Source organism: Hylobates moloch, unplaced genomic scaffold (assembly GCF_009828535.3).
Source record: "Hylobates moloch isolate HMO894 unplaced genomic scaffold, HMol_V3 SCAFFOLD_13, whole genome shotgun sequence".
Taxonomy (NCBI): domain Eukaryota; kingdom Metazoa; phylum Chordata; class Mammalia; order Primates; family Hylobatidae; genus Hylobates; species Hylobates moloch.
In genome coordinates, this window is record NW_026652288.1 from 27,507,308 (window position 1) to 27,532,677 (window position 25,370).

Here is a 25,370-nt window from a genome sequence, read left to right on the forward strand (position 1 = left end):
CTGTCAGCCAGTTCCTCTCCTGTTTACCTCCATTTACAGTCTCCATGGCCACCAGTGAGTCCTGGGGAAACTCAACCCCTGGAGTGAGGAATTTAACAAGAAGATGAGAACCCGCATGGCATGGCCTATGGCATGGCCTATCTTTCCCAAGGTGGGAAAGTGGAAAGGTTCTCCCCTATGCAGACAGGACTGAGCGGTCTGTTTGTGAACATGCCATTAGGCACAATGCTGCTTACAAAAGAGCCCAGTTCCACAGCTCAAATCTGAATTTTTGTTTTTCTTTCTTTTCTCTTTAAAAAATATTTTTATAGAGACAGAGTCTCTCTTTGTTGCCCAGGCTGGTCTCAAACTCCTGGCCTCAAGTGATCCTCCTGCCTTGGCTTCCCAAAGTGTTGGCATTACAAGCACGTACCACTGTACCTGGCCAAAATCTGAATTTTTCTAACTTCTCTTATCAGTGCATATTTCTATCATAAGGATGAGATCACATCCTTTCCTGAACCTCAACCTTACAGCCTTCTCTAACCAGGTCAGTTTATGAGCATCATGAAGGACAAGTGAGAGTTCAGTTTTCTTATCATTATTGTGTAAGTGCTGATTTTTTTCTAAAGAAATCTGTAGGGAACATGACAAACCATTATGTCGCAAATGTCCATGACTTTGCCTTCTACTACCAGCCACCTTGATTTTTGACATTTAAATTTCAATTATTAGCCAGGTGTGGTGGCTCATGCCTGTAATCCCAGCACTTTGGGAGGCTGAGGCGGGAGGATCAGTTGAGGCCAGGAGTTCAAGACAAGCCTGGACAACGTGGTGAGACCCTGCGTCTACAGAAAATACAAAAATTAGCTGGGTTTGGTGGCATATACTTATAGTCCCGCCTACTTGGGAGGCAGAGGTGGGAGGATTTATTGAGTCAGGGGATGGAAGTTGCAGTGAGACAAGATTGTGCCCCTGTTGGATTGTGCCACTCCATCCTGGGTGACAGAGCAAGACTCTGTCTCAAAAAAAAAAAAAGTCAATTATTAGTCTGAGATAATCCATTTTTTAATTACTCTGCAATTAAAAGACAGTGCAGGGGCCAGGTATGGTGACTCACACCTGTAATCCCAGCACTTTGGGAAGCCAACGTGGGCAGATCACTTGAGGTCAGGAGCTCGAGACCAGCCTGACTGACATGGCGAAACCCCATCTACACACAAAAAAAGTACAAAAATTAGCAGGGCATGATTGTCCGCACCTGTAATCCCAGCTACTCGGGAGGCTGAGGCAGGAGAATCACTTGAACCTGGGAGGTGGAGGTTGTTGTAAGCTGAGATTGTGCCACCGCACTCCAGTCTGGGCGACAGAGCAAGACTCAAAAAAAAAAAAAAAAAAAAAAAAGAGCAAGTATTTTCTGGCTTAATGTATTTCAAATGACCACTTTCATATGAATCAAGTTTTAAACTGCATGCAGCAAAATTTTGATATTATTTTTGCTTCCATCTTTTAAATAGGTACAATTTTTTTGTCTTGGCTCTACAATTCATTAGCTATTGGATTTAAAAAAACAGCTTTGAGATATAATTAATATAAATATAATACACCCATTTAAAGTGTACAATTCAATGTTCTTTAGTATAGTTACAGAGTTGAGCAACCATCACCACAATCTAATTTTAGAAATCTTCATCTCCCTTGAAAGAAACCTCATACTCAGTAACAGTCACTCCCCATTCCTCCCCACCCCCTCCAGGCCTAGGAACCACTTATCTACTTTGTCTCTAGAGATTTGTTAAGTGGGGACACATTTTTGAGCAAAATCATTTCATATTCTAATTCTATAATTAACCAATAGCTTATTGTTCCGTAATTATCCAATAATGTAACCATAATTAACCAATTATTAATATACTCACACCTAATCTCGATTTTAGCTGGCACTTTGTGTGAAAAGTGAAGTTGGTGTTGGCCAGGTGGTTCTGTGCCATTGAAACTTCATTTCCAATAAGCACTGAGGCAACAGGTTTAGCTTCCTTCCTGCCCAGAAGTGTTCATTAAAGAGTTTGTAAAGTTTTCAAATTAAATTATAAATGTACCAGGAGCTTGCTGTTTAAGAATTCCTGGCCAGGCACGGTGGCTCAAGCCTGTAAACTCAGCACTTTGGGAGGCCAAGGCTGGCGGATTGCTTGAGCTCAGGAGTTTGAGATCAGCCTGGGGAAGATGGCAAAACCTAGTCTCTACAAAAAAATGCAAAACTTTAGCCAGGTGTGGTGGTGCACACCTGTGGTCCCAGGTACTCTGGAGGCTGAGGTGGGAGGATTGTTGAAGCCCAGGAAGTTGAGGCTGCAGTGAGCTGGGTGACAGTGAGACCTTGACTTAAAAAAAAAAAAAAAAAGAATCCTATGATGAAGTTGTTTGTAAAGGCTAATCTCTAAGGTAAAAATCCATCCACATTCTTCTCAAACACAGATACATTCAGGGGTGTCTAATCTTTTGGCTTCTCTGGGCCACACTAGAAGAAGAATTGTCTTGGGCCATAAAATACACTAACGATAGCTGATGAGGTTAAAAAACATCGCAGAAAAATTCTCATAACGTTTTAAGAAAGTTTACAAATTTGTGTTGGACAAACTTGCATTAACTGGTTTGGTCTGTAAATCTTGGTTTCCGCAGATCTGATTTTCTTGAGGGCTTTTCTTTTCGGTCTCTCTGCAGTGGTTAATGTGTGGCAATGAGCACTGAGTTTCCTCCTTGAAGGTCCAGACACCCCTGCACAGGGATAAAATGATGTTTTTAGGACAGACCCTTGCACTGCTGGTGTGTGCCATGTTCCAGGCATGAGAGCTTCAGTATCCACACAACATAGTTGGCCCTGATGGCTCATTTCCGAGCTTTCCTGGGTCCTTGTAGGAAACAGCAAGTTTGAAAATTGATATATTTTTTCTTTTGTATTTTTTATTTTCATTTTTTTGAGACTGAGTCTCACTCTGTCGCCCAGGCTGGAGTGCAGTGGTGCAATCTCAGCTCACTGCAACCTCTACCTCCTGGGTTCAAGCGATTCTCCTGCCTCAGCCTCCTGAGTAGCTGGGATTACAAGCGTGCGCCACCATGTCTGGGAAATTTTTGTATTTTTAGTAGAGACGGGGTTTCACCATACAGGTCAGGCTAGTCTCAAACTCCTGACCTCAAGTAATCCACCCACATCAGCCTCTCAAAGTGCTGGGATTACAGGCATGAGCCACCATGCCCAGCCAAAAAATGGATATATTTTTCTTTCCTTTTTTTTTTTTTTTTGAGACAGGGTTTCACTCTGTTTCCCAGGCTGGAGTGCAATGGCACGATCTCAGCTCACTGTAGGCTCAACCTCCTGGGCTCAAGTGATCCTCCTACTTCAGCCTCCCAAGTAGCTGGGACTACAGATGGGTGGTTAATTTTTTTGGTATTTTTTTGTAGAGTCAGGGTTTTGCCATGTTGCCCACACTGGTCTCAAACTTTTGGGCTCAAACGATTCGCCCGCCTCGGCCTCCCAAAGTGCTGGAATTAAAGGCGTGAGCCACCAGGACCGACCTGAAAATGGATATATTAATATTTTTCTAGCATTTTGTAGCTACTAATCAGGCAATGGTTTTCCTCTCTCAATACCAGATGAATTGGTAGGCTGAAATGGCAGAATCTGAGACACATCCATAAGGCCATTATATAGACAAAAAGGTATATCTGGCCAGGGAAATGATAAATATAAGCCTTTGCCCCACTCATTTCCCTGACATAATGCTCAGGCTACCAGAATTCTGCCTGCAGAGTGACATGACTTTCACTTTTCCACAGCACTTTCTGGTTTACAGGGCATGTTTGCAGATGTGATTAAATTTGAATTTCATCGCAATGCTGTGAGGTAGGTAGGGTGGGTCTTTGATTTTCCGGATGAGAAACCAAGTGTAAGAGCTTGCTCAAGGTTAAATGGCTAGGTGATAGAACTGGAACACCCTGGTTAAAGCCCAGTCCCCATTAAAGCAGTCCTCTGGGGAGGCCATAAATGTATTCTAACTTTGCTCAAAAATATTTTGAAACTTCTCTTTCAGTACCTTCAAAATCTGTAGCATATCTTTGAATATCCTCAATGGAGGCACATTTCATCTCAGTCAGTGGTTCTTAAACTTGAGCATGCACTGGAATCGCCTGGAGGGCTTGTTAAAACACCTACTGCTGGGCTCCATCCCCAAAGTTTCTGATCAATTAAATATAAGGTGGGGCCTGGGATGTGTGTTTCTAATGACTTCCCAAGTGATGGCGATACTGCTGGCTTTAGGGCTATATTTTGAGAACCATATCCTAAGGAATTTAATTCTGGAAAGAGTGAATTGTTTAAAGCCAAGTCTAATGATTAAGGTGAGGGATCAAGCTAGGGAACTCCACCATTGGCCAAAACCAATGGGCAACTGTAAAGAACAAGATCGGCTCTGGCAGAAATTCAAATAAAGAGCTCCAAAAAGGTTCTGAAAACATGTGGTCTGAATGTGAAGCTTCCCAACGTGACCACTTTAAAAGGAAGAACACTCTTGCATGTGTGCTAAAGAATTCTCACAAGTTACAGAAACACCTTGCACAAATTTACATTGTGAGATGTTCACTATCAACCTTTTATTCTCAGCTTAGGAAAAAAAGAAACCATGGAGGTAACACCCACATTAGTACTGTATTAAGGAGGGATTAATAGTTATTTACAACAGCTGAACTGATTACACTGGCATGGCAGAGGTCTTTTTTTTCTTTTTTTGAGACAGGGTCTCGCTCTGTCACCCAGGCTGGAGTGCAGTGGTGCAATCACGGCTCACTGCAGCTTTGACCTCCCTGGACTCAAACGATCCTCCCGACTCAGCCTCCTGAGTAGCTGGGACTACAGGCATTTACCACTGTGCCTGGCTATAAAAATTTTTTTTGTAGAGATGGGGTCTCTCTATGTTGCCCAGGCTGGTCTCCAGCAACTCCTGGGCTCAAGCGATCCTCTTGTCTTGGCCTCCCAAAGTACTGGGATTCCAGGAATGAGGTACTGTGCCTGGCCACCAGAGGTCCTTTCTATGCTGCAAAGGTGTGGAAGATGAGGGGGAAAACTCCAACTCTTCATACCCTGAGTTTTTGGTTGTGATTGGAATGGAAAAGGTGAAAATATTTAATTTTGGATGCCAGAAATAAATATGTAGTATTTTGTGGGGGGGAATTCCAGCAGAAAGGAAAAAAAATGAACTACATTAGGTACTTAAGCTGGGAGAAAGTCAATCCTTCATGTCACAGCAGGGAAAAAAAGAGGCGGAGGACTGCCTAAATATTGGTTCTATTTTAATTCCAATTCTACATTACATTAAACTCTCCCTGTACTCCTCTCTAATTTACAGCAAATGCTGACACAAATTGGTATGCCTTCTCTTCTTTGACATCAGTGTTTCTCTTGAATTATGTATTTCTATCTGGAATGAGGTTTATGAGGCTAAAGCCTTCTTTCATTAAGATAGGTGAGAACAGAGAAGGATCAACAAGGGGTTGAGTGCAAAATCAAAGTAAGTTGGGGCTAAGATATGCTCAGGGCAGCACTTCACTGCCCAAAGCGACAGTAAGTGGTATTACAAATGACACTGATCTTCTGAATTTCAATACATTGATTAAATTTCAACTACTATAGAACAAGAAAAACTCTATTAACCTTCATCCCAGAACTGCCAGATTCTTCCTTTATTGATACCCTACAAGTATTTAGTAGCCATTTTTAAGAAAGAGTACAGATAATCATAATAACTGCATCACATGGATTCCATCTAAAATTGAGTCAAAGACAAAAGAAATCCCCTGCCTGACGCAGTGTGTCTCAGCCATCTCAGCCTTCACACAGGTTGAGGTGCTTAACCTACCTCACAGTTTGGTGCCGTGGACAGATCTGGCCCCACTATTGGTGACAAATGGCTCCCGGTCCAAGTCAGCCATTAGTTCATATTGACAGAGGCCACTGGCTGGCTCCATCTGGGGCCCGACCATGTCTCAGGGCCCATTTTCAGCTTTGTTAGTTTGTGATGGGCTCTGGGCTGGCTGGTCAGACCAGGACTGAAGTGGAGCATTTTGACGAAGCTGTTTTGAGATAACATTTGTAAAAAATGTAGATATAGTGTCTCGTATTGCCAAATAATATACAGAACAGACATGCCTGATCCTTTCCCTTTTCTATACCTCATTCCACCTTCGGCCTGAGCCTGAGCCTCACCCTATAGATAATCTTCAGCCATCTCTGAAAACTCTTCCATTTTTAATCTTTACCTATCACCCACTTCAACCCAGGAATGGGAACTGGAGATAAGATGAAACTCTTTGTTTTTTCACATTTCTTGATAATTTAAAAAAGAACATTTTCTGTTTTGCTTATAATAATGTAAAAATTGTCCCTGAGTCAATATGGCTACATTAATGCAGCTCAACCATAATGTTCTTTGGCTGAAACTGGCTGTGCCCAGCAGCCTTATGGTGATGTGGCTTACCCACTGGCACACCCCTTGTTTGGCCAGCCTGAGGAACATGTGAAGGACACTGTCACCCTGAGAGTGGGCTTGGGCCAAGAGCCCAGTGGGCTGCTCTAGCCTCTCTTCAAGTTCAGGGGCAGGTGCTGCTCCCAGCCACGTCCCTCACCGCTCTGCTGGCTGGCAAGCTGCTGAGAAGAATGGCCTGTGGAGGCTGAAAATTGCTGAAAACCCCATTCTGCCCAAAATGTCTGCGGTGAGTTAATTTATTCTATAATTTAAAGAATTCCACATTAATGAAAGAGAAGTGGAATCCTGAGAGCGAGCTAAAAATGGAATTAAAAAGGGCCCATTCTTCAGGCAATATTAATGAGAGCTTTGTATATATATTGATGAGTAAATGGCAATTAAAACTAAAATGTCTGTTAGTGATTCACTGAGTTCTAAAGGTTGGCCTTTTGCCTTTTGTGGTCAGCAATCCCCCTTTTTTTTGTGACTCCACTATTCTAGACAGAAAACAGTTAATCCAATAGGACTTAGTATCTTACAAAAGATTCGCTAAAATATTTTCTGCCAAATGTTCATCTTCTAACAGCTGCTTTTTTATTTCAGTGAGAGGTACTTGAAATAAAATCATTGTTCTCCAAGAAAAATGCATGCTAAATAATACAGAGCTGCCAGATTATTAAACAGCAAAGGCATTTCATAATATTAGCACCAACCACAGGTTCCACTTCTGCTGATGCACAAAATTTTGAGTAATTAGTCATTGCACAATGTTGTATTTATATTCATTTTTGCTTGAGCTGTTAGGCCACAAAATCAGTAGGCAGTTGCTGTTATAAAAGGATTCTCTGGGTTATTTATAATGTTTCTGCTTCTTCACACTTGCTGCTTCACTCTTGGGTCTTGAGCCAGGTCTACACTGTGAAAATGAAGGAAGGAACTGAGCAATTGTTCTGTGAATCTAACTGCATTGAAAGCTGGTGTGGATGATTCACAACCAACTGTGTATGTCTTGGCTGGTGCACCTGGTATATTTGTCTACACAACCCAAATTCGTCATATACTGGCTGATTTGTCACTTTATCAGGGAAGGATGCATAGTTACATGAAGGCTGTGTTTCTACCAGGAATAAGCTAGTGTCTAAGGCACAGGCGGTAGGGCAAGCATCTGAACTAGCATTATGTTGCAAAAGGGTTACCTTCAAATGTCAGTTACTTTAAATGAAGGATTGATTTCTGCTCCAAATGCTTCCCTGTTACACAGATCAGTGATTCCCTAGAAGGCAGGCATACCGGATGGAAGGGCATTTACGGATCACCTGAGATTTTAATTTTTTTTAAAGTTATATAGGCATCTTTCTGTGCTATCTGCAGAGAATCACTGATGACAGGAACTCTTTCTAGTGGGAGTAGGTTTTAGCCTTTATGTGAGTCAGAGTAAAAAATATGCTGAAAACCACTCGGACTGACAGAATGATCTGTTTGTTTCAACTATGAAATAACCATCTTAGTTATCTCCCCCTGCCCCCACTTTTTTTAAGGAAATGAACTATCTTTATGTCATCTGAATTCCCATGAGCTCTCAAATCCACTTCTCAGCATCCCCATTTCCACTTCCCTAGTCCAGGCTGCCACCATCTCTCACCCAGATCAAAATGACAGTCTCTGGACTTTCTCCCTGACTCCAGTCTTGTAAACTCCAATTTATTCTTCACACAGCAGCCATATTAATCTTTTTATAAAGTATAAATCTGATCAAATGTATCCCTTGCTTAAATGGCTCCCCATTGCCCTCAGAAGTGTGAATTCTCAGAAGTGGCAAAGGAAGCCCTTTACAACCCAACCCTGCCACCTCTTCACCTCATCCTTTCCCACTCTTCTTTGTACTCAGGTCTTTCCAAATAGAACTATTTGAAGCAGCACAAATATGCCATGCTCCCTTTAGCTGCTTCATGGGCTGCTGCCTCTGCCTGAGTGCCACTTTACCAAGCTACCTCTGCCTTATCCTTCAGCTCAGCTCCTTCCCTTACGCTCTCAAACAGCTTCCCTGGGCTCCTCAGGCTAGATGGGCCCCCTCCACTGCATCACCATGGGACTTCTCATTCTGGCTGTATGGACTATGCACTCTTCTGGATTCCAAGCTCTTTGTGGCCAGGGACTGTCTTATTATGCCAGTGAGTCCCTGGCATTCCAGTGTATATCCACTGTGTGGCATGTGGAAAATTCAAAGTGTGCTGAATAAGAAAGTGTACAGTGGGATGTGCCTCATTCCATTTTGCCATTCTTTCCAATAGGGTATTTCCTATTTCTTAAGGAACTGTTTTCAGTTCTAGAGGCTGCTTTTGTATCATTAGTCTTGGAACTCCCACGATGCTCTGAGAATAAGATGAAAGGCGGCCTGAGGACCCTGACTGTGATCACTGCCTGTGAAGAAACACAATTTAGGCTTCTCTTTGTAGCAATGTTGTAGCCTAGAGATCTGAAAACTCTACTTCTACAAGATACTCAGAACTCTGGGATAAAACAGAAGCCTTATTACTATTAGTACATCTAAAAAATAGAAATAAGATTTTCCCAGAGTCCAAAAACAAAGAGAGTTCTAAAAACTAGCATGGCAAGAGCATAAACTATGGCCATCCAAGCGGTTTGCTGGTCCGGGTAATCTTGGGGCTTGGGCTTTAATGGCCATGTTTGGACAAAAGGTGGGTTTCAAGCAAAGTGGAGTGCTGGAACTAAGACTCCCACAGAAAAGATGAGCCAGGAAAAAAAAATTCCACCACCGGCTCAGAGAAACAGCAACAAATCCTGTTACTGAGACTTTGTAATGTGATCCTGTTCCTAAGCAGTTTGGGTTGTGAAATTTATACTACTTTTTAAGAAGTGTTTGTTCATATCCTTGCCCACTTTTTGATGGGGTTGTTTTTTTCTTGTAAATTTGTAAGACATTTATGCAGCCAACAGACACATGAAAAAATACTCATCATCACTGGCCATCAGAGAAATGCAAATCAAAACCACAATGAGATACCATCTCACACCAGTTAAAAAGTCAGGAAACAAGTGCTGGAGAGGATGTGGAGAAATAGGAACACATTTACACTGTTGGTGGGACTGTAAACTAGTTCAACCATTGTGGAAGACAGTGTGGCAATTCCTCAAGGATCTAGAACTAGAAATACCATTTGACCCAGCCATCCCATTACTGGGTATATACCCAAAGGATTATAAATCATGCTGCTATAAAGACACATGCACACGTATGTTTATTGCAGCACTATACACAATAGCAAAGACTTGGAAGCAACCCAAATGTCCATCAGTGATAGACTGGATTAAGAAAATGTGGCACATATATACCATGGAATACTATGCAGCCATAAAAGGATGAGTTCATGTCCTTTGTAGGGACATGGATGAAGCTGGAAACCATCATTCTCAGCAAACTTGCAAGGACAAAAAACCAAACACTGCATGCTCTCACTTATGGGTGGGAACTGAACAATGAGAACACTTGGACACAGGATGGGGAACATCACACAACAGGGCCAGTTGTGGGGTGGGGGGAGTGGGGAGGGACAGCATTAGGAGATATACCTAATGTAAATGATGAGTTAATGGGTGCAGCACACCAACTTGGCACATGTATACATATGTAACAAACCTGCACGTTGTGCACATGTACCCTAGAACTTAAAGTATAATAAAAAAAAATAAAGTACTTAGAAAAGTGCTTAGAAAAAAAAAAAGGGCTAAAGTTAGGATTAAGGTATAGAGATAGACCTGAAGAACAGATCATCTAAAATATGTAGTTTTATATGCTGTAGTACATTTTAACAAAGGTTTCATAATATAAAGCAGAAATAAACAGACAAAAAGAAGCCATTAAAAAAAAGAAATTTATATTACCTGTGTGGCCAGAAATTCACAAGCCAAGATATCAAAATAAAAGTATTCCTCAGCTAGGGATACTCCTGGGGCAGCAGGCAGAAGCAAAGGCAAATTTCTCAGGCAAGAAATACCTTCAACCTAGACTACATAGGATTCTCACAGATAAAGTACCACTGAAGATAAGCTCACAGCCCGCAATTATAAAACATGTGACAAAACAATCTACCATGAAAGAGAGTAGGCAGTTACACATGAAATTAGTCCTCAGCAATTTCAGATAATAGAGTCAGCTAAAAGAAACTACAGATACATGTTTAAAATGATTAAAGACAAAATAAGAAATTTTAAAATAAGAATCTACCATATGAAAGAATGGACAGGTTTGAGATAGAATCAAATGGAAATTTTAGAAATGAAAAATACGGTTTCTAAACACAAAAACAGGTTTCTAAACAAATTAGACATGGCTAAGAAGACAATTAATGAACTGGGCAAAAGACCTGAGGAAATAACCCAGAATATAGCACTGAAAGACCAGGATATAGAAATTATGAAAGAGACAAAATTTAAAAGACATGAAGAATAGAAAGAGAAAGTCTACATAGATCTATATCTATATCTATATATCTATATCTATATCTATAGCGATATATGGAGAGAGAGAGAGAGAGAGAATATCTAATAGGGTTCCCACAGAAAATAGGGGAAAGGCAACAATAAGAGAAAATGATTGTGAGTTTTTCAGAATTGATGAAAAAACATAAATACTGAGATTCAGGAAGAAGAATGACGAGTAGTATAAATAAATTCAGATCTAGATTCCCTGTAGTAAAACTGCAGAATGGCAAAGAACAAGAGATGTTTTAATAAGCTAATACTGTCTTCCAATGTATTATTAATGGCTAATTTCTGGCTCAGTGTGGTGGCTCATGCCTATAATTCCAGCACTTTGGGAGGCTGAGGTGGGAGGATTGCTTGAAGCCAGGAAGGAGTATGAGACAAGGCTGTTCAACAAAGTGAGACTCTAGCTCTAGAAAAAAAAAATCAGCTGGGCATAATGGTGTACGCCTGTGGTCCCAGCTACTCAGGAGACTAAGGTGGGAGGATGGCTTGAGCCCAGGAGTTTGAGGCTACAGTGAACTATGATGGTGCCACTGCACTCCAGCATGGGTGGCAGAGTGAGACCCAATATCTTAAAAGAAAAAAAGCTAACTTCTTCATAACATTAAGCATCTTAAACACAGGAGTCATAGTGTATTTGTAATATTTTATTTCTTAAAAACTATCAGAAGCAAAAATAGCAAAATGTTAAAAATCAATAAAGCTAGGTGGTGAGTCAATGGATGTTCATGATATTATTCTCTATACTGTTCAGTGTGGTTGAAATATTTCATTTGAAGGAAGGATAAAAGGAGGAAAGGAAGGAAGGAAAGAGAGGCAATCTGATTTGCCTTGGACTAGTGAGGGGAGAAATAAACGTATGTGTTTAATGCAGATTATAGTCACATACAACTTGATCTAAACAATTAGATTCCTACATATTAAAACTAAAAGTTAAAGAGAATATTAAATGAAGGAAAAAGATTTTCCTAGTTGGGAACAGGACAGTCATGGGGAAGGCACCTAGCAGATGTCACTATAATCTTTCTTTTTCTAATTTTTGTTTGCTTGACCAAGGAAAGAAAACAATATAACATTTTCAGTTTTTAGAGCATCTCTTAGGGGAGATGTACTTCACCTAACCTCTGGATCCCTTTGATCTCCAAATCCATAGCTTTTTCAGGGGTTGTACCACAGTATAGAACACTTCTGTATTTGTTTTTAAAGGAACTGAAATAGGAAGAGGAAAGCAAGAATGAATTGCTTTATAGCTGCTTTAAACTCTGTCTCACTGCAGTACATTCTGTTCACACACACACGTACACATAAGCACATGACATTCATGTAATTAACTGTTTATTCACAGTACATGCCATCAACATAGACACGCAAAGTATACACACCATTAACCTACAACACAAACACACATGCACACACTTTTATACAAAGGGCAGAGTTCAGCAAGCTATGAACCACACACCTCTTTTTCTATTTCCTTGTCCAACTCCATCAGCAGCAATGGGCATTGAGGGCAGTGGGCATGGCTCCCACTGCCATGGGCTCTATGGTTTGGCTCTAGGCGGTTTTTTTTTTTTTTCTCTTTTTGAGACAGGGTCTCGCTCTGTTGCCCAGGCTGGAGTACAGTGGCACGATCTCAGCTCACTGCAGCCTTGGTCTCCCAGGCTCAACTGATCCTCTTGCCTCAGCCTCCCAAGTAGTGGGGACTACAGACGTGTGCCACCATACTGGCTAACTTTTTTTGTTGAAATGGGGTTTCGCCATGTTGCCCGGCTGGTCTTGTACTCTTGAGCTCAATCTGCCCACATCTGCCTCCCAAAGTGCCGGGATTATAGGAATGCACCATCGCGCCTGGCTCTAGGTGGTTTTTTTTCACCTCCTCATAATTTCAGGTCTACCCTAGAAACGTTGTCACTCAATGGAAGCCACTTAGAAAATCTATTGTGTTGTCTTGGCAGATTTGCTCCTGAGAACACCATTACAACATCCTAGGAAGATGGGCGAGGAGTAGACCACAGGCTCACTGCCATATTATCACACCAATGTCTTAGAAGCTTAAGGAGGGTGGACAGGTGGGGCTTAGATGTAGGAAGCTAAGAGGAAGTGAAATCCTAATCGTAGATGGGTAAGCAAGCTCTCATAACCTTATACAGTACCCTCTCACTGGGCAGAGGGACTATTTCATGTCTAGGTCCACAGAACATTCTAAATCTAGATTTAGTTCTTTCTCTCTTGACTTTTTCCAAGGCTGAAACAATGGTTCCTTTTCTGTACTCTACATCCACTTCCATACCCCACTTCTCTACTACCATATTCTTCTTTCAGTCCCTGGCCATATTTGAGTTCTGAAGCAGGGCCAGGGGCCCAGATCCCCTCAGGGAGCCACTAAGCTGTCGGGCGGTAGTCATATGTACATACATGTCCAGGTCTGACTGTGGGACAGTACCTTGGGAAAATGGAAAAAACAGCCTTAGATTTGGCCCTGGTTCAATTCCTCAAAGTGAAGATGACATTTCTGGTAAGCAGTTACAATTAGATTTCTAGAGCCCTGGGTATTCAACTGATCACATGCAGGATTAAGAAAGATAATTTAAAATATTGAATTCTGCCTGATTAGCTAATAAATGAGGTGATCTGTTGATGTGGAAGTAATGTAATAGAGCTAATATGGCCCCCTGGGCATGACAGATATCTTGTGCCTTGTCTATCCATCTCTTCTGCAATTACCTTGTCCTCTGTCCTTTCTTTACAGTCAGTGAACTTCTTTTTGTCTTCTTCATTTTTTTCTAGCCACCAGAGTCTGCAGAGTTTTACTAATATCATTTCTAAGGTTAAGAGGGCTGTTTCCGAACCTCATTTGGGTTTTCTTTATTCTATGATGCTGATTTCAGAGATGTTGTGCACTCTCTGTAACTTAGTTTTTTTGGCCTGGTCTTTGTATGACTGTAGGTAAAACAATCTAAGGATATGTTTTTTTTTGTTTTTGTTTTTTCTGGGAAGGAGTCTCACTCTGTCGCCCAGGCTGGAGTGCAGTGGCATGATTTCGGCTTACTGCAAGCTCCGCCTCCCGGGTTCAGCCATTCTCCTGCCTCAGCCTCCCGAGTAGCTGGGACTACAGGCGCCTGCCACCACACCCAGCTAATTTTTTGTATTTTTAGTAGAGATGGAGTTTCACCATGTTAGCCAGGATGGTCTCGATCTCCTGACCTCGTGATCCACCTGCCTCGGCCTCCCAAAGTGCTGGGATTACAGGCATGAGCCACCACACCCGGCCTAAGGATATGTTTTAAAATGGAAAACTGGGTAATTATTCTGTTTTCAAATCAGTTATAGGGAGCATTTATATCTAAGATTTATTGTTTCCCTGGGCATCTTAAATGTAGAACTTAAGGAATGTAAGAAATCCAGTTGATCCCCTAGTCCCCTGAGAAAACTAAGGCTCAGGGAGGGTAAGCGACTCTTAACACTCAAACTAGTTACTTTCCCAGAAGGAACCAGAACTCTTTTATTATTTGCAGAGGGCCTGTTATTATATGCCAAGCATTGTATTAAGCAGTGGGGTTGCCCCAAGAGAACTCTCTGAGATGGACCTTAAGGATGGGCAGGAGTTTGCCTCAACTAAAAAGCTAGTTTGTGAATGTTAAAAAAGAAGAATCACATTTTCACTAACCTTTATAGTTTAGCAGTTTATAGTTTAGCTCCTACTTAAAGAAATGTAATGAAAAAATGATTTGGTTATAGTCTCTGAGAGTGGTGCACCTCTCCTCCAGGTTTGATCATTCAGTGATGAGAATGAATGAACATAAGTTGTTCCAGAACCTTTGCTGTCTGGAATGAGCATGATCCTGCAACATCACTGTCCATGTGTATTAGTCCATTTTCACACTGCTATAAAGAAATACCCAAGACTGGGTAATTTATATAGAAAGGAGGTTTAACTGACTCAGAGTTCCGCATGGCTGGGGAGGCCTCAGGAAACTTACAATCATGGTGGAAGGAAGCACTGTTCTCAGGGTATACATGGATTATTTCATTTAAATGAGGCTGCAGTATACTGTACAAAGTAAGCAAGGCCTTTTCAAGATCTGGCAGCTTCTGAAGGTCTACAGAAAAGGAGTAATTATAGACACCTGTATCATGACAAGTGACAAGTAGGCACATCTTCCATGGCGGCAGGTGAGATAGAGCATGTGAAGTGAAGGGAGAAGAGCCCCTTATAAAATCATCAGATCTCGTGAGAACTCACTATCACAAGAATGGCATGGCGAAAAGTGCCCCCATAATCCAATCACCTCCCACCAGGTCCCTCCCTCAACACCTGGGGATTACAATTCGAGATGAGATTTGGGTGGGGACACAGAGCCAAACTATATCACCACGTGGTCCTGCTCCTTACCATGGTAGGAAGAAGCTGGAGTTGCATCATGGTACATTGTACTAATATACAGAGCCAAGAGAATATCCATTCTGCTTAATGGTGGGTGATACAAGCTCCTGGTCTATGCTACCTGGTACCCAAATGATCCATAAAGTGGTAAAGGGAACAATCAGATATATAGGGATGTACTAGTAAGAACTAACACATACTACGGGCTTACATGTGCCAGGCACTGTTCTCAGGGTATACGCGGATTATTTCATTTAAACGAGGCTGCAGTGTACTGTACAAAGTAAGCAAGGCCTTTTCAAGATCTGGCTGCTTCTGAAGATCTACAGAAAAGGAGCCTGTATCATGACAAGTGACAAGGAAAGTCAGTGCTGGAATGTCAAATAAGAGAGAGTGAAGGCTAGGCAGACTGTCACCAAATCAAGAGGCAGGGTGGTGAGTGAGGTAGCAAGTACATGGGTGTTGGAGACAGACAGACAGATAGGCAGACCGACCAACTTAAAAATCAATCCTGGCTCTGCCAACTTACCAGCTGTAGGCCCTGGGCAGGTCATGTAACCTTTGAGAACCAGGTCATGTAACCTTTGAGTTGCCTCCTCCCTCAAACAGTCAAAAACTCATCCTGCAGGTTGTTCTGAGAATGTGAAGTAACACAGAGTCCAGCATGATGCCTGGCACAGAGTGGTGCCCAGCTTTTATTATTAGCCTAAAGAATCCTCATGCCCCCAAATAATCTAATTTCAGAGGCAAATGAACCAAGGAATTTCAGAGGTCAGAGGTGCCTCAGAGATTAGCCACACCAGACACATCATGCTTAGATGAACAACCTGAGCCCCAAACATAAGACATCATTTGCCCAAAGCAGCACCGCTAGTTAATTACTAAATCAGGGTTAGAACTCAGGCCATCATCTGCTCTTAGCCACTGGGACTGATGACTACAGCTAAACCATATGCAAAAACCCTTGAGATATTTCACCAAAAAGATGATTTAGGCCAGTCCTCTTAGTTTGCTTTGGATTACTTTCTCCTTACAGAACAGCCAATTTTCTAGCATTCACTTCAGGTCACTTCTGAAGCACATTCACTTGATTCCTTGTGTGTATTAGGCTGCTAGGGCTGCTGTAACAAAATACCATGGACTGAATAGCTTAAATAATAGAAATTTATTTCTCACAGTTCTGGAGGCTGGGAAGTCCAAGATCAAGGTACTGACAAAGTAGGTTTCATTTTGAGGCCTCTTCTCTTGGCTTGTAGATGGCCACCATCTTGCTGTGTGCTCACATGACTCTTTGTGTGCACGCAGAGAGAGAGAAAAAAAGGGAGAGAGAGCGAGAGAGCGAGCTCTCTGGTGTCTTTCCTTATAAGGATACTAATCCCATTGAACCAGGACCCTACATGACCTCATTTAACCATAATTACTTTCTTTTCCTATCTCTAAATACAGTCACATTGGGGGTTAAGGCTTCAACATATGAATTTTGGTGGGAACGCAATTCAGTCCACAGCATGGTGTTACATGTTCCTCCATCTCTCATAAGCCATTCCATCCAGGACTGTTTCAAATGGGAGATGAAGTACGTGAACTACCAAATACCTAAACGTGAGGCATCACCTATTGGCTGATCCCTTTTACAACTCCAGATAATCCATCAACTGAAGACCAAGCAATGTGGCAAAAGCCAGAGTTAAGATCACTCAAGCTATGATTAATTGTGAGACTGAGGGTTGAAGAGTTAAATGGAAATCTATAAGCAGATTCATTCATTCAGAAAACCTCAACATGAGGAAAATTTGTCTGAAGATCTGCTGTACATTTGAATGACGAACAGAAACAGTGATGCTTTGACATTTATTCTGGTATTTCCAAGAAGAACTGTATAAAATAACATGTTTTCTGAGGAATGGTTTCTTTAAAAAGATTAAGGAAAAAAACCTGTCAAAGTATATAACAAACTAACCAGACTGAAGGAGCCTCAAGTGCCCTCAATAGGAAGGTAATGGAGATCTACGTTTTTGGCACCAGGAGTCTATCCATTCAGAGGTTATCCTACGTCAAGGGGCTCCTCAGCCCAGTTATATGAAGATTATGAACTGCTTGAGAGGTTCTTTGTGAGGATAATGCCCAGTACACCCTCAGAGAAATGGTATCACCGATCTTATTTGCTAGATGTGGCTCCAAATAGCTTTCGGCCATGTCCCAAAGTCGTATGTATTTCAAATTACAAAGTAATACATGAAAAAATACAGGCTTATGGAAAAACTCAAATAATTCAGTAGAGTATGGAGTAGACAGAAGTCCCCCTTTATCACACCTTCTCCCCAGCCTATACCCCTTCCCATGAATAATGATCATAACAGCTGGTGAGGTTTTTTCCAGATTTTAAAATATGCATTTACTTAGAGATAGCTAGAGAGCTACTTTCAAGTAAATGGCACTACATTATTATTAATATTTGCCCTTCTCCTGTTGATGATTAGGAAGACACATCTTCTCAATTTTTGGTTATTGCAAACAAAGTTGAATTAAACATTCTTGTACAAATATTTGTGTATGTGAGCATTTTTGTAGGATAGACTCTTAGAAGGAGATTTACTATTTTCTTTTTTTCTTTTTCCTTCCTTTCTTTCTTTCTTTCTTTCTTTCATTCTTTTTCTTTCCTTCCTTCTTTCTTTTCCTTTCTTCCTTCCTTTCTTTCTCTTTCTTTTCTTTTCTTTTCTTTCAAGACAGGGTCTTGCTATGTTGCCCAGGCTGGTCTTGAACTCTGGGCCTCAAGCAATCCTCCTGCCTCGGCCTCCCAATGTGCTTGGATTATAGGTGTGAGGCAGCATGCTCAGCCAAGATTTACTATTTTCAAAGGGAAAGTATATTTTAAAGATTAGTACTGTCAGCTGGGCATGGTGGCTCACGCCTATAATTCCAGCACTTTGGGAGGCCAAGGCAGGTGGATCATCTGAGGTCAGGAGTTCAAGACCAGCCTGACCAACATAGTGAAACCCTGTCTTTATTAAATACAAAAAATTAGGTGGGAGTGGTGGTGCATGCCTGTAATCCCAGCTACTTGGGAGTCTGAGGCAGGAGAATCGCTTGAACCGGTGAGGCAGAGGTTGCGGTGAGCCAAGATTGCGCCATTGCACTCCAGCCTGGGCAACCAGAGCAAAACTCCGTCTCAAAAAAAAAAAAAAAAAAAAAAAAAGATTAGTACTGTCAAATTTCCCCTCTGGAAACACTGTACAAATTTACATTCCCACCAGAATTACATGATTGTATAATATTTGTTTTGTGATCTATTTGGACTTAAACATTCTCAAATTTTAATTTTGGCCAAACTTAGGGGTAATAAAGAGGACCTCACTGTTATTTTAATGTGTATATTCCTGACTTCTAACGAGGTTAAGCATTGTCTCATTTCTTTATTTTTTTCGTATTTCTTCTTCAGTGACTTGCCTATTTATATTCTTCTAGGGAAATACTTGATTTTATTTTAGTTGTAATTACACTATTTTTAGTTGTAATTTTTTTGTTGTAATATGTGCAATTACACATATAATCCTATAATATTGTAAATATTCAAATTAGCTGTAGATATGCGTAGAAAAAATCTGGAAGGATTTACACCAAAAGGTTAAAAATTACTTTTAAGTGGATGGGTCATGGATACTTGACTTTCTTCTTTATACCTTTCTGTGTCGCTCCTCTCCTTCTCCACTTGAACACTAAAGTATGTATTAATTTCACAAGTAGAAAAAGCCCCAATAAAGTGATTAGTGGAATAAAGGTGATAATGAAGGCTCTCAAGGCAATTCTAACAGAGGATTTCCAAAGGCACTTTGAGTAGTAGCTGTATCAATAGAGTAAGTCTCCTAAAGTCAGGGTTTGAAGGAAACAACAGTCACTTCTTGGATAAAAAAATTGACAGTGCAGTTCAAAATTAGCCTTATTACTTTACCTCTTCAGCACCCAAGATTTGACCAATTTTTAAACCATATTATTTTACCCACCCAGCCCTTTCTCAAGTGTTGCCAGTCAACAGTAAGGGACACTGAAACATCTTGGCTATAACAGAAGCTTCTGGACAGAAATGTGCAAAGGCTCTATTCAAGGACAAAATGGCTTCTAAGCCACAAATCCCCTCAGAAACTCAACTAATTACCACATGCAAAGAAAGTATATGTTGATCAGAAAGAAGGAGATGAGAAGAAGAAGAATAGTCTGCTGGGGAAACACAGTTCAAGGAGAGTCACGGAGACTAGCACTGGCAGTACCCATGCAAGAACTGCTGAGTATTCAGTCTTCCCAGCAGGACGATGGCTAAGCAGGGAACAGGGCCTCAGGTTGCCTGGGTTGAGAAACACCTCTTGAGATCACCTCAATTCATTAGTTCTAAGTACATTTTGCAATATTAGTTTGACTTCCACTGGTGGAAGTGACAAGGGTGGGGAGAGGAGAATGTAGGGTGGAGGAAAGGTCACACCAAGTAGGGAATGACGGCCCCTCAGATGCTAGGTTTTCAAAGATTGAACTGCCAGTCTGGATGGGGCCTAAAAGGTGGGTCTATTAACCCCATCCTTGAGACAGCCGGGATGGCCGCGGGCCAGACCCCAGGATGAGAGGAATACAAGAGGCCACCTGGGAAACCTGCGAGTAACCTGCCAGCCCCAGCAATCACCTCATCCTAAGAAAGTGCTTCCATGCAAACTTTAACAGAAATTATCTCTACTTCTTACTGGTGCAATCCTAATTTAGAGTTAACTCTCAAGCCCTGAGTAGTTATGGGACACCCATGCAGCTGGCTGCCGCTGCCTAGTGCCTCATCAGCAACTCTGAACACTATAGGACTCAAATGTGAAGGATAGAAAGGAGAATAAAGAATAGGAAAGATAAATTCCCTGTGCCCCTGGCTTTTGTTTGTTCTCAGCTTACTTACATACCCATGCATTGTTACAGAGTGAGTGATTCTTGAGAAGACAGATTTAGCCTATGGACTAAATTCTTGAGAGTGTTATTGTAGATTCCAGGACTTAACTATTTACATAAAGAAAAGCAATTTATATGTCAAGAATTTCAGTGCTTATAAGCCAGGGATAACTAATGTTATAATATATCACAGTAGCACAATAATCCTAAAATATACCATGCTTAGGTGTGTGTCTCTGACTATGGAGTGCTTACTCAGTGCAATCCTAAATGCAAGCAGGCAAACCCCCTAACACTCAGGTTGGAAGAACAGAGGGCAGACATGCACACTCTGTCATTTGGAGGCTGAGATTCAGATAACATATAGAAATGGGAGAAGAGACACATCTGTCATGTCTTCCAAACTGAGCTGAGGACATCTGCAGCTACTGCCACCATCTCACTCTAGTACAACGGGAAAAACAGATGTAAAAATAGAAGTGATATATTCAACTATTAACAGTGAGGCAAAACTGAATATAGCAGTCTGCAGAAGCACTGACGTAGAACGGGAAATGGCTTCTTCTAGGCAGGCTGTCTGCCTTGAGTGGACAACATGCCAACTAAAGATGTTTCCACCATCCATGTCATCCCTGACTTTTTAATAAGGGATTAGGAGGAAGAGAAAAGCGAGAAGGTTACAAACCGACTGAGAGCAAGTAATATCCTCCTGACAGAAAAGTGAAGGAGCCCATCTGTTCAGAAGAAAATGCCTTCCTGGGAGCTCCTCACTCGCCACGTGAATTATCTTCTCTTTATCAGATTTACGAAGAGGCTGCGCAGCTGTGTGCAGAACGGGTAAGAATTTTAATAATGAAAGTGCTGGATGAGAGGACGAAGACAGCATAAAAAAGATGAGGAAGATTCTAGACCCAGAAAATCACTACCCTGATTCCTGTCAGTGTCACTGCTGCTCCACCTGGGGGATGCTGAGAGTCCATTCACGTATATTCAGCAGGGCAATTCAGTGGAGAGTCTTTATCATGAATATCCATTCATGAGTGAATTGCTTAGGTGGAGCTGTTTTGTTGTTGTTTGAAATATAATTCATGCATCATAAAATTCACTCTTTAAAGGGGTATGCTTTAGTGTTCTTTAGTATTACCCACAAGCTTGTCTGACCATTACCACTGATTCCAGAACATTTTCATCACCCCAAAGAGGAACTCCATACTCATTAGTAGTCACTCTCTGTCCCCTTCCAGCAACCATCAGTTGACTTCCCGTCTCTATGGATTTATAATACCTATTCCGGATATTTCATAGAAATAAAATCATAATATGTGACCTCTTATGCCTGGCTGCTTTTACTTAGTAGTAAGTTTTCAAGGTGCATCCATGTCATAGTATGAATCAGTACTTCATTCCTTTTAAAAAAGAATTATTTAATAATTCACCTATTTTAACATAAATAACTCAGTGCATTTAGTATTGTCACAATGTTGTACAATCACCAACCTCTTATCTAGTTTCAAAACATTTCCATTACTCGAAAGTAAAACTCCTTACCCATTAGGCAGTTTCTCCCCATTCCTCCTCCCCCTAGTCCCTGGCAACCACCCATCTATATGCTCTGTATCTATGGATTGATCTATTCTGAATATTTCATTTAAATGGAATCATATAATATGTAACACTTTGTGTCTGGCTTCTTTCACTTAGCATAATGCTTTGGGGGTTCATCCATGTTGTTGTATGTATCAGTATTCTTTTTAATGGCTGAATAATATTCCATTGTATGGATATACCACAATTTGTTTATCCATCATCTGCTGATAAACATTGGGTTCTTTCCAATTTTTGGCTATTATGAATAATGCTGCTATGAACATTCACATACAAGTTTTTGTGGACACATGTAAGGTTTAAGTATAAATGCCCAATCCCTCTCCATTCCCATTTTCATGAGGCAAATACTTTAAATTCTTTTAGTAGTTTCTTTTGGTAATTATCTGATGTTTCTGGCAATACACTTATACTGCTTTTAGAAAACCAGTTTTAGGGTTAGGCATGGTGGCTCATTGCCTATAATCCCAGCACTCTAGGAGGCTGAGGTGGGTGGATTGCTTGAGCCCAGAAGTTTGAGACCATCTTGGGCAACATGGCGAAACCCTGTCTCTACTAAAAATATAAAAATTAGCCAGGAATGGTGGCGTGTACCTGTAGTCCCAGACACTTGGGAGACTGAGGTAGGAGGGTCACCTGAGCCTGGGAGGCAGAGGTTGCAGTGAGCCAAGATGGAGCCACTGCACTCCAGCCTAGGCAACAGAGTGAGAACCTGTCTCAAAAAAAGAAAAAAGTCAATTTTAGATATTATCTCTTGAGTTCCAATTATGGAAGATGAGCATTTAGTTTTCTTATATCCCCCATGTGCAAATGCACACTCACTTTATCCTCCTATCTTCACAATATTATTCTAATCTCCATTTCTGGTTAAATCTAGAATTAGCATTTACATTGTTATGACTATGCATTTATAGCATTTATAGCCACGTCATGTACAAAGATTATATTCACTTAATCATACTTTTTCCCCTTAGGTTCTAGATGACCTAGAAGGGAAAATTTGCTTTACTTAAACATTTTCCTCAGTTTCCTATGTACCAATTAATAGTTCATCTTCAAATTCTGCAAGAAAATGAAAAATCTCTAGATATATTGAAACACACTTGACATTCTACTGTTTTCTTATCAGCATCCACTTCCCTATCCTCTGATAAGAGTGATTTGTATCTGAAACCAGGCACAGGGACATGACATGAGGCACAGTGTAGGCAGGGAGTGGACCCACCTGAGCTCATAGCCCACTATGAGGAAGGCAGAGCTGACAGGGAGGGAGCCAGTGAGCAAGTGACCTGACTTGCCTGGATGACACCGTTCAGCCCCTGCATTCTGCCGTATCTTTACACTTTGCAATTATATGCACCAAATAAATCCCTTTTCCTGCATAAGCCTGAGTTGTGCTTCTGGTGCTTACAACCCAAAGGGGTAGTAACTAACATGGACACTGAGAATAGGGGCTAAGCCACTTCTGTGCATCCATGTAGGTCTTTGAGGAACCCTCATTTCACTTTTAGCAGGAGACGCCTAGAGTCTTTTCACTTTAGGTCAGGACTTAAAGTAGTGTTAGTCTAATGGAGGATCGATTTCAGAACTAAGGATCCCCTCAAATTCAGGTTCTTGTCCTTGACAAAACAGAAAATAAACTAATAGTTTCAGAAATGACTAAATATGAAGAGAATAGCAACACCAAGAACACTTTATCAAATTCCTGGTAAAGCACATTTTGAAAGGCAACCAGGATATTAATTTCATGTCACATAACCATTTTTCAAAGTATATTCACATCCAAAACTTCATCAGATCCCCTCAGCCTTTTTTCATAATGACCCACATTTTAAAGTCGCTTCTAAGCATAAAAACAAACCAAAACATATTTTATGAATAATTATGTCTCTTCTAAATAAAAACCCTAAAATGTTTATTCTTCCTCAAGTCTAGTTTACTTACTTTTCTAGTCAGCTCTCCTGAATTCTGGTATTTTTTTTTTTTTTTTGAGATGGAGTCTCGCTCTGTCGCCAGGCTAGAGTGCAGTGGTACAATCTCGGCTCACTGCAACCTCCGCCTCCCGGGTTCAAGTGATTTTCCTGCCTCAGCCTCCCAAGTAGCGGGACTACAGGTGTGCACTACCATGCCCAGCTAAGTTTTGTATTTTTAGTAGAGACGGCGTTTCACCATGTTGGCCAGGATATTCTCGATCTCTTGACCTCGTGATCTGCCCGCCTCAGCCTCCCAAAGTGATGGGATTACAGGTGTGAAGTGGCACCTGGCAAGCTCTTCTGAATTCTAACAATAAACAAACAATTTGTGTTTCCCTAGCTTTAGGGGAACCATGAGTCTTTTTTCTAACTTGTTTCCTTTTCATTCCTACTCTGTAGCCATGGCTTGTTCACTTAGCACACTTGTCCTTAGCACAGTACCTTACACAAAAAATGTCTGTGTGGAGTCCATATGCCTAGTTTTGAATCTCCAGCTCTGTTACCTACCAGTAATGTGATCCTGTACAAATTTCTTCTTCTGTAAAATGGAAATAATACCTGTCTCACAGAATTGTTTAAAGATTAAATGAAAAAAAAAAAGATTAAATGAGATGTATGCAAAAGAGACACAGCAAGCATGCAGTAAATGCTAGCTGCTAGAATTTGTTGGTTAAAAGAATGATCTCTGCTAAACAGTGCTCCTTGCTGTTCATTTCACATGAGAAGCTTGTAAGACACAGCTACTTGTTCACTGTCTAGAATCTAAGCCCCATGAGGGCAGAGACTTTGCCTTATTTATTGCTATATCCCCAGCAACTATCATATGACTGGGACATAATAGGTACTCCACAAATCCCTATCTGTTGATGAATGACTGGACAAATGAATGAATATAGGTAACACAGGTATAATTTTACTGCTATTCTGATTTTATGAATGAGGAAACTATGTCTCAGAGAGGTCAAGTTGCTTGCATAAAGTCCCACAGAGAGTTAGAGAGGGATTAAAATACAGTTCCCCTGCCTGGTTGTTCTTTTCTTTTACCATATCACTTACTAGGCCTTTATTTCATTATCCAAAAATTCGGGTACAGCATCTAATTAGTTACTAAGTAACAATTTTCAAGGGCTAAACATGATTCTTAAATTTTAAAACTTACCGTGGTATCCACAGCCTTGACTTTCTCAGTGGGAATGTGCTTTGGTTCAGGTTCTGTCTGTGACAGCACCACACATCCCTCAGCCCCTAAGGTAATGATTACCACCTGGCAGCCCCTTTTCAAGAGCACTAATGCAGCCTCCCCAGCATCTGCAGTGCTGCCCACCGTGAGGCCAGTTAAAATCTCAGCCTGGAATACACAAAAGTCAACAGAAACAGTGGTGAAAATAAGTAACCTGGATCCACTTCCAGATTTGTTTTTCTAGAAAATGTCTCCCTTCTTTTTTATAACAACCAATGCAATGGGAACCTTGATAGATACTAGTCCAGGAAAAT

The 25,370-nt window shown here is 41.1% G+C and overlaps 2 protein-coding genes across 9 annotated transcripts in view; one reads left to right on the top strand and one right to left on the bottom strand.

The window, feature by feature from the left end:
- BABAM2 (BRISC and BRCA1 A complex member 2) overlaps positions 1-25,370 on the top strand; it is a 576,872-nt gene that overhangs the window by 31,864 nt on the left and 519,638 nt on the right. The window lies entirely within an intron of this gene.
- RBKS (ribokinase) overlaps positions 1-25,370 on the bottom strand; it is a 110,404-nt gene that overhangs the window by 22,039 nt on the left and 62,995 nt on the right. For 2 of the 7 annotated variants that reach the window (XM_032172584.2, XM_032172585.2), the window contains exon 7: positions 25,036-25,224. The exons of 1 other annotated variant lie outside the window; for it this stretch is intronic. In XM_032172584.2, the coding sequence (XP_032028475.1) occupies positions 25,036-25,224 (189 nt within the window). Of the gene's footprint in view, positions 1-1,407; positions 2,752-6,890; positions 7,408-20,983; positions 21,121-25,035; positions 25,225-25,370 lie in introns of those variants that run through there. 4 more of the 7 variants (XR_004251313.2, XR_004251314.2, XM_058426959.1 and 1 more) reach the window with 4 other exon arrangements.